At 34.2% G+C, this 15,705-nt stretch overlaps 3 protein-coding genes across 3 annotated transcripts; all 3 read left to right on the top strand.

The window, feature by feature from the left end:
* Positions 1 to 3,611: 3,611 nt before the first annotated feature.
* LOC117921291 (fasciclin-like arabinogalactan protein 11) lies at positions 3,612 to 4,607 on the top strand. Its single transcript, XM_034839149.1, has one exon. The coding sequence runs from the start codon at positions 3,645 to 3,647 to the stop codon at positions 4,527 to 4,529; it is 885 nt and encodes a 294-aa protein (XP_034695040.1). The 5' UTR covers positions 3,612 to 3,644; the 3' UTR covers positions 4,530 to 4,607.
* A 4,658-nt stretch (positions 4,608 to 9,265) lies between these two features.
* LOC117920635 (fasciclin-like arabinogalactan protein 11) lies at positions 9,266 to 10,113 on the top strand. Its single transcript, XM_034838237.1, has one exon. The coding sequence runs from the start codon at positions 9,319 to 9,321 to the stop codon at positions 10,111 to 10,113; it is 795 nt and encodes a 264-aa protein (XP_034694128.1). The 5' UTR covers positions 9,266 to 9,318.
* A 4,151-nt stretch (positions 10,114 to 14,264) lies between these two features.
* Positions 14,265 to 15,180, top strand: LOC117921114 (fasciclin-like arabinogalactan protein 11). Its single transcript, XM_034838908.1, has one exon. It carries the CDS (start codon positions 14,349 to 14,351, stop codon positions 15,078 to 15,080), a length of 732 nt encoding a protein of 243 aa, XP_034694799.1. The 5' UTR covers positions 14,265 to 14,348; the 3' UTR covers positions 15,081 to 15,180.
* The last annotated feature ends 525 nt before the right edge of the window (positions 15,181 to 15,705 follow it).

The following is a 15,705-nucleotide window of genomic DNA, read 5'->3' as shown; positions in this document are numbered from 1 at the left end:
TAATAATTTTTAAAATTTTAAAATAATAAGATATGGACATGTAGATAAAATTTTCCTTTCAACTTAAATATATCTTTACATTTAAATGTTATATATGTTTTATTTAAATAAAATTTAAATTATTAATACATTTACATTTATCTTTATAGTTTAGTTTGACAAATCAAATTTAAAAAGTAAAATATTATTAAAAAATTTATTTATATATTCTTAATTTTTTATAATTATTTTTAATTTTATATAATATATAAATTATATGTTTATGATATCATTTCATTTGACCCAATTTACTGGTTTCATTATTGAATTATAAGTTGTTAATATTTTCGGTTCAATGATCCATTTAATTTTAAAAATATTGATTCTAATTTCTAGTTTTTTCAATGAATAAAGATCTAGAATTAAGATTATGACAAATTAGATAATTGAAGCTAAAAAGATTGAGAAAGTAACCTTAACTAAATTGAATTGATTAGTTGATAATTAACCATATAAGAAAATATTTTCTTGTAATTGTCTTTAATAAGGAACATATATAATGTTATCTTAATCAATTCATTGAATGCTTAATGTTAGATTTGGTGAGAATATATGGATATAATAATGACTCTAGAAAAAGGATCATAGTCTTGTGGATGATATATTTAAGAAACTTAAAAAATTTATATAGTAATATCATTATAATTAAAAATCAATTTTAGATTAAGACAAAAAATTTTAATTTGCTTATAACTTGGGATAAAGGCACGTATACAAAATTTGACTTGCTATACTTATAATTAAACCATCTTATTCTTCTTTTAGTAAATTCATGTTAACTTTTCAACTATACGAGTAATCGCTCAACCTAAAGGAGGAGAACATGTTTCTCTCTCATCAATCGATGAAAGGTGAATTTATTTTTATATTGGCATTATTGCTCTATAACTCATGAATTTCAAAGCTTTTATTATCACACCATGGAAGGTGAAGAAATTGACAATTTTAAGCAAAAATGATAAAAAATACTACTGCAAAAATAGTGCAGGACCACGCATGCATGGCTATAAGATAATTTTAAACAAATACTAAGTGACCCTTGCCCAATTATTGCTCTCCCCCGGGGCATCATAAAATTAAGTGGAATTCTGGGGCAACTTTAGAATGAATAATTTGTAACTTGATATGCATATACACGTTCCAGTATCATATGTCAGGGACCATTAGATTAGCTCCTGTTAACGTTCGGGGTTTTTGTAAAATCGTGCAAATATGCACCGGTTGAGTGTCTATTCGCCCACCAGGTTAGTGTTTGTGTCTGATAGGTGGGCATTAGCGAGTGGACGCTTCTGCAGTGATGTTCAAATTAATTGATGTATATGGCTATGCTTAGAAGTAACAATGTGGAAATTCTGAAAATATTATATCCGATCATTTAAAGTTGGCTAAAACAGGCACAGTAACACGTCTGGAATTCAGAGAACCAAAAGAAAAAAAATTATGACTTAAGAAGAGTTTATGGTCCTAGTCTCCCTATATATATGACTAAAAGAGTTTATGGTCCCAGTCTGCCAGATGGTGCTGAATGATAACCTGAAATCGTTGATAAATATAAAGCTCAGCTTAATTTTGAAGAGCAAGTTATGATATAGCTAAGGCAGACATGCACGGTGGCTAATTAGCAACTTAGCACCAACATTTCTAGAAGGAGCAAAACAAATAAAACCATATTATCTTTACCAGCACAAACATTAAACATCCATACAAGATTCAATCAGATTACAGAAAATTAATTTCTACATATAAAGTTCCAAACAATAAGGGAGGGCTTCCCATGAAAGACCTATGAGTGTTTAGTTAGGTTGACAATTCCGTACAAAATTTCTAAGTGTCTCATAATTCGATTTTTTCAATCTTTCTATGGACAACTTGGCTAATGGAGATCAATTTGTTGAATCTGTTAAGAGACTAAGGTTTGTAGTTGAGGTTAGAGTTGGATGGATTTGAATCAACCATTGTATTTAAATGTTGTTTTTAATTTCTTGAAATTTTTTAAGGAGTCAAGAAGGTTTATGAAATGTTTTTTTTTTTTTGTTTTTTTTAACTAAGTGTTCAAAATGCCCTATTCTAGGATCGATCCAATTTACACTTTTTTTTGGATGAAATCTCATCTGTTGGATCAAGGGCTTCTTTCATTTAAAGACTCGAAACTTGCTTCCTGTGGTGTAGGTAGAGAGAGACATAGTAGCAGTCATCCTCTTTGGTTATCTTCTTTTTTTATTTTGGGGTATTTGGTTGCTAAGAAAATCCAATTTTCATATTCTTTTTCAAACTGTTTTCAATGAATTTTCTTGAGAAAATGATGGGTTGATTCTTCATTCATTTGTCTCTCAATTTCTAGTCTATTTGGGTTTGAGTAAAAACTCATTTTCTTCTTGTGTACATTTAAGAAGAGGTCAAGATCGAAATTAGTGTGAACTCCAAATGTGCTTCAAAAGAAGAAGGTGAGAAATTGAAAGTTAAAGGTACTAGTCAAATGGTTTGAGAAGAATTGATAGGCTTAAGTTAGGTAAAACCTTGTATTCAGTTTTTGTTCTTCATAGTGGATACATTTTTGATCGGTTGTAGACCTGTAGTTTTTTTATTTTTTCGGAGGTTTTCCATGTTAAAATTTGGTGTCATTGTCTCTTTCTCTTATTCTATTCTTTGATTTATTTTTAGTTTTTGATATCATTAGTTGCTTAGACATATATGTTGAATATAAGAAAAATGAGTTGAAATAGGTGTGATTATCCATTGGATATCTTGAATAATTTTTTTGTTTATTTTGGTTAATGATATCTTGTAAATTAATAATTGGAAATGAGTTAAAGAGAGAATTGTTCTTATGAATTAATTTGAAGAGTGTTGAAACATTTGTATATGAATTGCATTTATAAATTATTGGAAAAGTGTTATTGCATTCATACTTGTTTGTAAATTTTATGTTGGAAGAGGAGTTTATAGACATTGAGAAATTGAGAAATTCTAACCTTAAGTAATTTTTGTTGGAAGCTTTTTTGACATTGGTCCACAACACTTATTCACCTTCGTGTAGCTCATCGCTGAGATTCACCTTTTTTAAGGCACAAATGTGCACTTTGGGAAACTCTAACTACTCATCATAAGTTTAAACACCCAGCAGTTGTACAAATTGAGAGTTAAAAAAGTGCCAAGAGCACAGATAAGGGGTGGTACGTTAGAATTGGCAGGCGAAGACGAAATTGTGGACAAATATGATTAAGATCCAACCCGTTCCGTGCTACACTTTAACATGGCTGCTTTTAGGAACAATCGAAAAGGGATCTGTATCATTTTCTCACACTCGAATCCTATATACTGGTGTGTTTCCTTCCTTGCTAAGAAAAAAAAAAATAGTGGATGTTTTAACAATATCGAACACACCATCTCTGTCTCCCTCTACCTTGCCAAGAGAGCTGATGGGATATTGAAGTTCTCTAGCCAACTTCAAATGCAGCCTTTCACCAAACTTCATGCTCACTTCCCATCTCACCCCCTTTATAAAAGCGCCGGCCATTCCCCTCCACACTCATCCAAAACAACTCTTCTTCACTACTTTCGTAGGACAAGTTTTGCGACTCAACACCAGAAGAGCCAAGAAAAATATGATGAAGCAGCTTCTCTCCCCAACTCTTCTTCTGCTGATCTTCTTCCTCCTCTGCACTACAACTTCTGGTCAGTCTTCATCACCTGCTGCAGCACCTTCAGGTCCCACCACACCTTCTGGTCAGTCTTCACCGCCTGCTGCAGCACCTTCAGGTCCCACCACAACTTCTGGTCAGTCTTCACCCCCAGCGCTAGCACCTTCAGTTCCTTTAGTTTCTTCAGGTCCTTCCGGCACTCCTTCCGGTTCCCTCGACATCACTGCAATTCTGAGAAAGGCCCGTAAGTTTACTACCTTCATTGGGCTCCTAAAGAGCACCCAAATGGATGCTGAAATCAACACCAGACTCAAGAAATCAGATGGCATCACCGTATTTGCACCAGCCGATAGTGCCTTTTCAAACCTCAAAACAGGTACCCTGAACTCATTCACGGATCGACAAAAGACTGCGCTTGCACGATTCCATATAGTACTTTCTTTCCTTACTATTCCACAGTTCCAAACTGTGAGCAACCCAGTACACACAGCCGCCGATGGTGATACTGTGGCGTTCCCATTGAATGTGATAGGCGATGGAAAGCAGGTGAACATGACAACAGGACTTGTTAATACAACAGTAGACAGCACAGTATACAGCGATGGTCAGCTTGCTGGGTACGAAATCGGCCAGGTGCTCCTTTCAGAGGGTGTCCTCGGGGGCCAAGCGCCAGCACCAGCTCCTCTACCTCCAAAGCCTAAAAAGGCTTCTCCTCCTACTTCACATGCTCCTACAAGGTCGACCACTGTTTCTGTTGATTCTTCTGGTGCCACGGGTCCGCCCCACGGTGCAACAATTGTGGTATCCATTGGAGTGGCCGTTCTTGCGGCATTGCCCTTATGCATATGAACTGAGTGGTTATTGATGAAAGATGATGGTGTGATATTGCGTGCAGCGTACCTGTGTTTTCATGAATTTCTTAGCCAAATCATTACCGTATTATCTATGTATTCGAATTAGAAAAAAATGACATAATAATTTATTTTTTTAATTCGAAAAATATGTGCAAAATATTCTGAAATTCAGTTGAGGTGTTAACACGGGGATGTTTAAGGAGAAACTAAATAAAGTGCCAACTTACTCCTTCCTGTTTCATGCACAAAAGCACTCGATTCACATTAATCATTGAGAAAGAAAACAGAAAAAAAAATTTCGATGCAATTATATATACATATAACATCCAATTTGACATATATATAGTTAATTTGGTTTGCTTGTTATTTGTTAAAATTGAACCACCTCAAAGCAACTTCCGTTAGGAGGGTGTTGATAAATCAATTTGACGAGTTAATAATTTAATTTAAATCATTAAGTATAATATTAAATATATTTCATTAAATAACTTAATATTATATTTTAAAGTTATTTTTAATTTTAAGTATTAAATTAAAATAATTAACTTATTTTTAATGTCAAATCATTTTGACCCGTATGCTCATACAGGTGACAGTACAATTTAGATGATGATTTCACATTTATAACTTATTTTTTATAATAAATATTTTATGGTTTATATATCCAAGATACTTTAAACATGAATATTTTATAAATAAGTTTATTATTTAAAATTAATGAAAATAAATGAGTTAAAATAAATTATGATAAATATGAGTTAAAATTAATAAAAATATATATGTTAATTTGATAATTTAGAATAAACTTAAAATTAATTTTATCCATAGTTTTAATATTTGAAGTAATAATTAAATAATCAATTTTAAATTAAAATTTATGAATGATTTAATTTAAAATCAATTTAAATTGTTAAATAATAAATATTAAAATTTATCAAACACCCAACCTCAAGCTAAAGCAACAAGTGATTAATAAAAGCAGATACTTCATAGTATGACCTTGATAACCATTTGAACATCCCCTTAATTGATCCACGATGTTGTTTTTGTATAAAAGTCACAACTAAAGAATACAAATTAGCTCAATTCTAGAGCTCTAATAGACTCTTTTAAAAGATTATTCAGGCAATGATGTTGACTAATAAATTCTTTTGATATAATTTTTTTTTTTTGTATGATAATATTTTTGGATTAGATATATATATTTATGAGATTAAATTGAAACCTCAGTACCTTGCTTAGAGTATTAATTATCAATTGGGTGCTGGTCATAACCCTAAAAATTCTAATTATTTAACAAATTAAATGATAATATATAATTGGTAATATTTAAAAAAAATTATTTGATAGGTATCATTTATGATACTACTGTAGCGTTGAGTAGGAAAATTTGAACTCTGTGGTGTGTTTGAAATATTAAAATCATTAGGAATATAAGTTAATTATTTTAATGTCCCAAAGTAATACAAATATTCCCAATTCCTTATAATTCTCTGAACTCTATTCTAACTTAACATGATGGTGTTTTAAAGACTCGGAAAATGATTTTTTTTTTTAAAAAAAAGAGGAATCTGAAGGTTGAGGCTAGAAGCAGGAAACTCTCAGTTGACGATCGATTCTTTGGGTATGTGATACTCATCCATTTCGTCAAAGGGTGAATAAACTGACGGCATGGAATACCATAAAGGAATATTATTAACACTTCCACCCCATTTAAAAATTAACGACCCATAGAAAAGTATCGTGACAAAACATTTAAATTTTCTGCTACTCCTAGGTCTTGGAATAAGATACCCAATTTGACGATTTCTAGTTTTATCATTCGGTATTGTGACCCTTGAGCAAACAGAATTCACCCTTCATTCAATTGGTTTACTGTTTAGAGAGTAGCATCATTGCTCCAAATCATCAGTAGCGCTAGCTGTGGAATTTTGCTTGGATAATGACTCATATTGAAGAACTAGCCTAGTGCGAGTGTCATGAAATGATACATTCATTTTCATCAATCATTGTTGCATTTTCCTACAAGTTACAGGGTGCTTTTTGTAACCTCGAAAGGGGGAAAACCAATCCCAAGCATGAGAGTTGTTCAGTGAAAGCTTAGGCTCGTCTACAAGAACTTACGAGAGATACAATGAAAGTTTAAGTTTGGCTGATTAAATCTTGGGGTTTATGCGGTCAATCACTCAAGGATGTGGTCTACCTTATGTTGTGGGAGATCATGCCATGTAAGAGTTCCTTGAAGTGTTTGGAGATAAGTTTCAGCCCCTTAGGCATACATTTGACAATACAAATTAAATGCATTAATAAGATGACGATTTACTGCTCTTTTCAACGTTTATGAGAATTAATGTTCATCAACTAATGCAATTTAATTGAAACTGCATGCTGCTACGGAAATGAAAAATCAATGTACATTATACCTGATTTATCAGACCATGAACTTCAAATGCTTTTGAATATGGATATCTATCCAAAAGTTTTAACATGCGCATCTAAGAGATGTTTGGAAACTGCTACAATCAGCAGTCAATTTAACATTTTTCTGGTGAGGAGGTTGTATTTTGGCCATATTAGTTGGGGGGATAAGTCTGATTAGACAGCTATTCATTTTCAGTTATGTTTAAATTTCCTTTTAAATCTTTTGATAGATCTTGCTTGATACTAATTTCTGTTGGATGTGATTTCACACCAGGTTTTGCCTTCTGGGCCACTTTAATGTGCTCCTTGGGTCCGATGGTCGCCATGCTACCAATGGGCTCGTTTGGAACTTTTTGCCTTCGTTTTCAATAAGCGTAAACGCAACTATCCTTCTCCATAAAAGAGTCGATCAAATTAATATGTGATTGGCCGGAAAGAAAACAAAATCTAACAAACCATGAAATATATATTGTGCGATATTCTACATCGGATTCAAGAGAAAGTTTTTTATGCTATATATGTATGAATTCCTTTTAATATTATACATGAGATTTAAAATCGTAAGGATCTCTTTAGGTTTAGAGCGAACAATATCTACACGATTAGGTGCAGGTCGTTACTAATGGTATTAGAATCAATTCCCGACTATAGTGTGGAAGTTTGTTTGGTTCCATAAGGGGTATTTATTTGTTTGATCCCGTAATCTTATGAAATAACAATGAGGATGTTGTGTCTACATAGGGGAGTGTTTTGTGATATTTGATATCGAATAGGGAAAAAAGTTTTTGACGCTATATATGTATGCATTCTTCTTAAATTTGTAAACATGTTTTAAAGCTGTGAGATCCTTTTTAAGTTAAGAGTGAACAATATCTACATGGTTGAATGCAAATTCTTTACTAATGGTATCAGAGTTAGTCATTGACTATAGCGTGGAGGTTTGTTTGGCCTTATAAGGGATGTTTATCTGTTTGACCCCATAATTCCATGAGACACAATGAAAATGTTGTGTCTATATGAGAGAGTGTTCTATAGTATTCTATATCAGATAAGGGAGAAAGTTCTTGACGCTATACATGTATAAGTTTTTCTTAACTTTGTAAACGCGTTTTAAAACCATGAGAACCTTTTTAGGTTCATAATATACAATATTTATACGGTTAGATGCAGATCGTTATATATTATCCATAAAATATCATCAAATTAATGACAAATTAACTTCCATAGTGGTATTCACATGTAGTTTAGGTGAAAAACCAAAGCAACCAGGAATTGTTCTTAATTTCTTAATATGTTACTTGGGTTTAAGTCTCAATCATGAAAGGGAATTTCTGCAGAGAGAATTTCAACTAAAAACCATATTTTGTGCCAAGAAGAAAATGCTGCCAAAAAAACAAAAATAAGGAGAATAAAATAAGAGAATGAAAGCAAACAAGATACAAAAACACACCATGATTTTACCTAGTTCAACGTCAACCTAAAGTCTAGATCTATTTCCTAAATAAATATCAAACTTCGCTCGAGGGAAAATTTTCGTGTAAAAAGTCTCCTATCAATGAACCTATCTGCAGGTAGGCAATAGGCCTTGGGTGTCCCTTCAGTAAACAATCAATGAACCAATGTGTAACAATATTGTACATGTTAGGCACATTATCATTAATTAGTTTCATCTCGTGAACACTGAAATGGACAATATATTTCTAGGCTTCCAGCAAAATGTGCAAATGACAAAGGATACGCATATACAAGTTAGATAATGTCAAACAAACAGTACTGTACTAACCAATTCCCACATGATGTTTTCTCCGGCACATCATACAAAAATATACCACATATGTGGTGTCTAATGATCCAACACACTTCCTACCAGATTCAGCACGCAGAAATTTGAGACTGTTTAGGATGACTAATTTACTTGATATGCCCGGTAGATCGATTTGATTGTAATCTCCTTTTATATGGTCATATATTTTACATATGGCATTCACTGAGAAGACAAATCCCCAGTGTCTAGTTATTATATGGTGAAGACCCAGTATCTCTATGCTACACTAGACCCTCGCACACTTGAATTGCATACCCTGCTGTTTTTCCTGCCTTGCTAAGCAAACTATACTGGATGTTTTAACAAAACAACATCCCATCTCTCTCTTCCTCTACCTTACAAAGATAGATGGGATATTGAGGTTCTCTTGCCAACTTCAAATGCAGCCTTGCACCAACTTCATGCTCACTTCCCATCTCACCCCCTAAATAAAACCCCGTTCCCCTCCATGCATACTCATCCAAAATCACTCGTCTCCACTAATTTCTGGAAGCAACAAATTTTGCCACTCTACACCAAAAGAGCCTTGAAAAAAAGGATGAAGCAGCTTCTCTCCCCAACTCTTCTTCTGTTGATCCTCTTCCTCCTCTGCACTACAACTTATGGTCAGTCTTTGGCACCGGCTGCAGCACCTTCAGGTGCCACCACAACTTCTGGTCAGTCTTCACCACCAGCTTCGTCACCTTCAGGTCCCACCGATATCGATGTAATTCTCGGAAAGGCCGGTAAATTTACCACCTTCATTGGGCTACTAAAGAGCACCCAGATGGATTCCCAAATCAACAGTGAACTTCAGAAAAAATCCAACCCTGGCTTTACCATATTTGCGCCAACCGATAGTGCCTTTGCAGACCTCAAAACAGGTACTCTGAACTCATACACTGACGAGCAGAAGGCCGCACTGACAAAATTCCACGTGCTACATTCTTTCCTTACTATCTCACAGTTCCAAACCGTGAGCAACCCGCTGCACACAGAGGCAGCTGCTAATACTGAGGAGTTTCCACTGAATGTGATAGGCAACGGAACTCAGGTGAACATCACAACAGGGCTTGTGAATACAACAGTGGACAGCACAGTATACAGTGATGGTCAGCTTGCTGTATATGAGATCAGCCAGGTGCTCCTTGCGCAAGGTATCCTCAGACCTCAAGCACCAGCACCAGCTCCTCTACCTGCAAAGCCTAAGAAGGCTACTCCTCTTAATTCACATGCTCCTTCAACGTCCACCACCGTTTCTGTTGATTCTTCTGGTGCGACGGGCACCCTCCACTATGCACCACTTGTTGTATCGATCGGAGTGGCTGTTATTACCCTTATGCATCTGAACTGAGGGGTTGATTGATGAATGAGGATATGGTGTGATGTTGCATGCAGTGTGCCTGTGTTGTCATGATTTTCGTTTAATCAAGTGATTACCTTACGTTTGTACTCAACTCAAGAAACTGACATGTAAGAATAAGGCCATTTTTTTTGGTTTATAATTTCCAGTGAAAACTATTGCCAAAATATTCTCCTATATAGTTGAGGTGTTAGCAAGGGGATGGTCACGGCTGAGAAAGTAAAATGGCTTAAACTTGCTCCCTTCATTATTCACAAAAACACTTAAAAGACTCTCATGCGGAAAAACAAAAAAGTCTACAAAGATATATAGAAGGGCAATTACAAAAATGAATAATTTCCAATTTATTGATGGTTTGGTTTTATTGTGCAAACTAGACCATCTGAAAGCAACTTCCACTGACATGTGATGAATCAAAAGCAGAGAGGTTGCTGTGAGAAGCCCACCAATACGATGGACAGCCGGGGAGTAGTGCACAATTCAATCCTAGGGCTAGCTACATTAGGCTTCTTAGAAACCCTAGCTCTAGTGACTAAATTTTTATGTGACCTTTTTGTATATCAATATGATGGCTTCAAATAAAACTCTGTGTTTGAGTAAATTGAAAATTTTGTGGCATGTTTAGAATATTTAATATTAATTGAATAAAATTTGGTAAGGGATTTAACCAGTGAACCCAAATTTCTATTAATATAACTATAGTGATAGAGATTGGTAATAATTTTGTTTTACAAATAATCTCACAGGTGGTATTCTCTATAGGATTGAGTAGGAAATTTTGAAAAGTAGGGCAATGCCTAAATATTTAAATCATTAGAAAAATATCTTAACCATTTTCAAGTCTATGAATACTCTCATCCTCTTAAAGCTTTATTTCTACTCTACCCTAATTGAGTACAATTAACAATGCTTAGAGGCCTAGAAAATGAGAGGAAAAATGGAATGTGCTAGTTGAGTCTGGGAAGGATGAGGTCGTTCCTAGTTGGAACTCAAATCTCTAAATATATATAACACCATCTCTACTCATCATTTGTTAAATTAGTTTACCCTACAGCAAGTAGTGTTACTAGATCGATGCACTGAGACATTTCAGCTGAGGAGCTCGATGCGGGCAATAGGATGGGATATATCCCACCATATGATCTGCTCCTTCGGCGGGCAAGGACAGATACTCAACCGAAGTAATCTCTATCAGGGCTTGATGCTGGAACTGAGAGAGTCATCCTCAAAAAGATTACTATTTTTAGAGCTTCATGGGTACATCAACCAGTTTGGCCCATATTTTTCAACTTTATGGGTGTGCCGGGAGGATTCATCGTCTTCTACCCTCACTTCCTCAGCATGTACCTTTTTTTTTTTTTTTTTTTTTTTTATCTTCTTCACTTGATAAAGTGTGAAGACTGAGGCTATTATCAATTTGCATACAACGTACGCATCCATGAGAAATTCAACAAAAATTTTGGATGGGCAGGCAGAACGGATTTTGATGTGATATAAGTACAGCTTCACTGAAGAACAGATCCACCGAACCCAATATGGAACTGTTCCAATATTATAAAGTACATCTTGTTCCTAAAGAGACCTAGGTATCTAGGTGGTGTACGTATTTTCACTAAATAAGAAACATATAACATAAAATATTTAAATATTTTTTATTTGACAGAGCTTGTTAATATTAATTCAAGTAATTAAATTAAATTTATTGATAATAAATTTATTTTAATTATATTAATTAATATACAGGTTACTTTTAATTAAGTAAAAAAACAAATTATTTTATTTTCCCTGCTCATCCAAAAAGCAAACATGCCCAGAAACCCAACTCCAAACTCATTCCTGACAAAGGTGGACTGCAAATTCTGTATCTTCTAGGCTGCCATTAGGTCATTCTCTTGATCCAACTGCGAGCTACTGATTATGACCTCGCGGATTCATTCCTTGTATCCTTTATTGGAGTTCCCGGGGGTCATATTTTTACAGCTACATTTCTGTAATCACATCCCATCTATTAACTAATAGGTTTTTCTTTCCATGATATTGTTCTCAACATTCAAAGCACAATGCATTTAACAGCCCAATTTCTTCCTAATTATTAACATTTATTTCCTTTCTACTATCAACATTTTTATCAATTAGAACTAGGTTTTTCCCTCTACAACATAATAAGAGATTACCTGAAATTAGAAAAATTAAGGACATGTACACACATGAAATAGCCATATTCAGTGCCTAGCTAATTAACCAAGTAAGAGGATCCCAAGCTGAATTAATGCTAACACACCTAATTAAACTTGGAGGATAAAGTAGCAAAAATCTAAGTATTGTACCTGAGAAACTGCTTGAAGGAGGAGATGGTTTCTACAGAGCTAAAATCTGCAAAGCAATAGCAGTGGATTACCAGCTGCACGCAGTTGGTTCTCAGGCGAAAGCTCTAACAGGTTTAAACATAATCGTGAAGGGTATCCTGTGACACATAAAAATATTGCCAACCTTCTTAAAATATCTTACAATGTTTTGAGATGTTTAACTTCAAGATTGAATTGGAAAATTGAAAATAAAAAAAGAGAGATGCACCAACGTATCCAAATCCTAGCATTGATGGCCTCACTATCATTTAGTTGTGATCAAATATGCTAAGATGTGATCATTATTTATTATGTACATAAAAATATTTATTGGTATACAATCATTCTATTGTGATTAAATATGATATGATCTTTAATTATTAAATGTCAAATTTATTGATATCCCATCATCATTTGTCGCTTAAAAAATGCAATAAAAATTATTGTAATTTTTCCTTTCTATAAAATCGTATTCCACTACTTTGTATGAATTATCAAAATCATATTCCGTTTTCAAATAATCATAATGGATAATGCATTATGCATTAATACACCCTATTTCTTTTCTATTACACATCAATGGATTATCACATGTCACAATGCCCCTTATCGTTTATCAACCTCTCTATTAACAAAATTTTCCCACTACGGAATTATTCTTGCATTACAAAATCTATTTTTGTAGGGTTTTTTTTTCTCCTCAGAATCAAATATATATACTTCTCAAATCCTTGCCCTAACCACTTATTAATTGCTTTAAACCGACCTTAAAAGCACACAAATATGAATTCACATTGATGCAATAATTGAAGTATTAATTTGATTTTCAAATATTTTGAAATTTTATTGCCTTTAAGAAAGTGTCTATTATGAATTTATAAATTCCTAAATTTTTATAGCTTTTCCATAATTCAAGGAAAGAATTTATCTTAAAGATATCATAAAAGTCCATTCCGTCCAATTAAGAGGAAATTTGGGCTGGATTTATCTCAAAAAATCTATCTAGACTTTGCTTAATTAATCTATTATTAGACTACAAATGACTCCATTTATTATTATTATTATTATTATTGTCTCTAAATTAACATCAATACAATGCCTATTATGTGTGATAACCCCAGGAAATACCTTTTCTTGGGCAACTCAAACTATGTATAGTAGGAGATATCCCTGCATTGCACCAAAGGATCAAAATTGGTATATAAAGGAAAAAAATACAAAATTATCTTAACAAAATATTAGGCATAAGATAACATAACCCTGTCAAAAAAATAAATCTTAATTAAAGATGCATGATACTACCTAAAACTGCCTAGCTTGTATGCAAAACATAAACCAGAAATCCCCCAAAACTAAAGCACATCCAAGAATTCAACTGAAAAAACAAAGAACAAACTAAGAGGTCAATTAGAATTGTAATTGATGTGAATTTGAGAGTTTATAAAGAGGACTAGTGCCAAGAGAGAGACAAGCTGTGAGAGGATGAGTTAAAAGAGAACTAAGTGCCAATCGAGGATGAATTCATGGTGAAGACCCAGCCCCTCCATGCTATACCTTCCATGGCCGCTTTTAGAAACAAACAAAAAGGGACCTGTAGCATTGTCCCAGATTCGCACACAGTTGAATAACATATCCTGCTGTTTTTCCTGCTTTACTAAGCAAACTAATAAATAAATGAACACCCCATCTGTCTTCCTAACCTTACCAAGAGAGATGGGATATTGAGGTTCTCTTGCCAACTTTAAATGCACCCTTTCACCAAACTTCATGCTCACTTCCCATCTCACCCCAATCCATTCTCATCCGAAACAACTTCTTCACTACTTTCTCATAGCAATAAGTTTAGCCATTCAATACCAAAAAAGCCTAGAGAAGAAAAGAATGATGAAACAGCTTCTCTCCCCTTTTCTAATCCTGCTGATCTTCTTCCATCTCTGCACCAAAACTTCTGGTCAGTCGCCAGCATCGGCTCCAGCACCTTCAGGTCCACCTGACATCACTGCAGTTCTCCGAAAGGCAGGTAAGTATACCACCTTCATTGGGCTACTAAAGAGCACCCAGATGGATGTCCAAATTAACAGCGAACTTCAGAAAAAATCTGACCCGGGCTTCACCATATTTGCACCCACCGATACTGCCTTTTCAAACCTCAAACCAGGCACACTGAACTCATTCACTGATCAGCAGAAGGCGGCACTGACGCAATTCCATGTGGTACCTTCTTACCTTTCAAACTCACAGTTCCAAACTGTGAGCAACCCGCTGCGCACAGAGGCAGGTGGTGATACTGTGGAGTTTCCACTGAATATAACAACCAACGGAACTCAGGTGAGTATGACAACAGGGCTTGTGAACACAACAGTGGACGACACGGTATACATTGATGGTCAGCTTGCTGTGTATGAGATCGGCGAGGTACTCCTTGCACAAGGTATCCTCAGGCCTCCAGCACCACCACCACTACCTCCAAAGAATGCTTCTCCTTCTTCAAATGCCCCTTCAGGGTCGATTAGCTCTTCTGGTGATTTTTCTGATGCAACATGTCTGCGCTATGCACCAACTGCAATATCCTATGGAGTGGCAATTCTTGTGGCATTAACCTTATGGCTATAGACACAGTGTTGGTTGATCATGGCATGATCTTGTGTTCGGTGTGTGCTTGTACTGTCATAATTTTCACTCAATCAAATTATTAACTTGTCTCTCTACCGAAATCAGGAAAAATAGCATAAAAATAAGGCCTTTTTTATTTTTCGTGGGAAAAATATTTTTGAAATTACATTCATGATTCACCAAATCCAATATTTTGATTCTTTAATTTTACAATTAATTTTTTAGATAATTAAATTTCATTCAAATTTAGGAATATGAAATTTTTATTAATCCTAAATATAACTTTAGATCCAATCCTAATAATAATAATAATAATTTTTAATTTTTATTATTATTATTATGGCTGAATATTCAATATCAGTCTTTGTACCTCCACTGAGTTGGTAAACACGTTCGTTAATCAAAAGAGATTGGTCTAATTTGAAATGAAAATGGTCAAACAGTGAGATGTTAATTGAAAAATAATAGATGAAATTTATCACAAATTGATGCAAATGAAGAAATACAATTTGTAAATATTAAAATAAAATTTAATTCCCAAAATGAAAAACCTCTCAGAATTTACTTTAATTAAGAATCCTAATTGCTTTAATTAATCCTTCACAATTTGAGCTCGATTCATCTT

Source organism: Vitis riparia, chromosome 8 (genome assembly GCF_004353265.1).
Source record: "Vitis riparia cultivar Riparia Gloire de Montpellier isolate 1030 chromosome 8, EGFV_Vit.rip_1.0, whole genome shotgun sequence".
NCBI classification, from domain to species: Eukaryota; Viridiplantae; Streptophyta; class Magnoliopsida; order Vitales; family Vitaceae; genus Vitis; species Vitis riparia.
The sequence above is the reverse complement of the archived record's forward strand: the minus strand, read 5'-3'. Positions and strand labels throughout refer to the sequence as shown.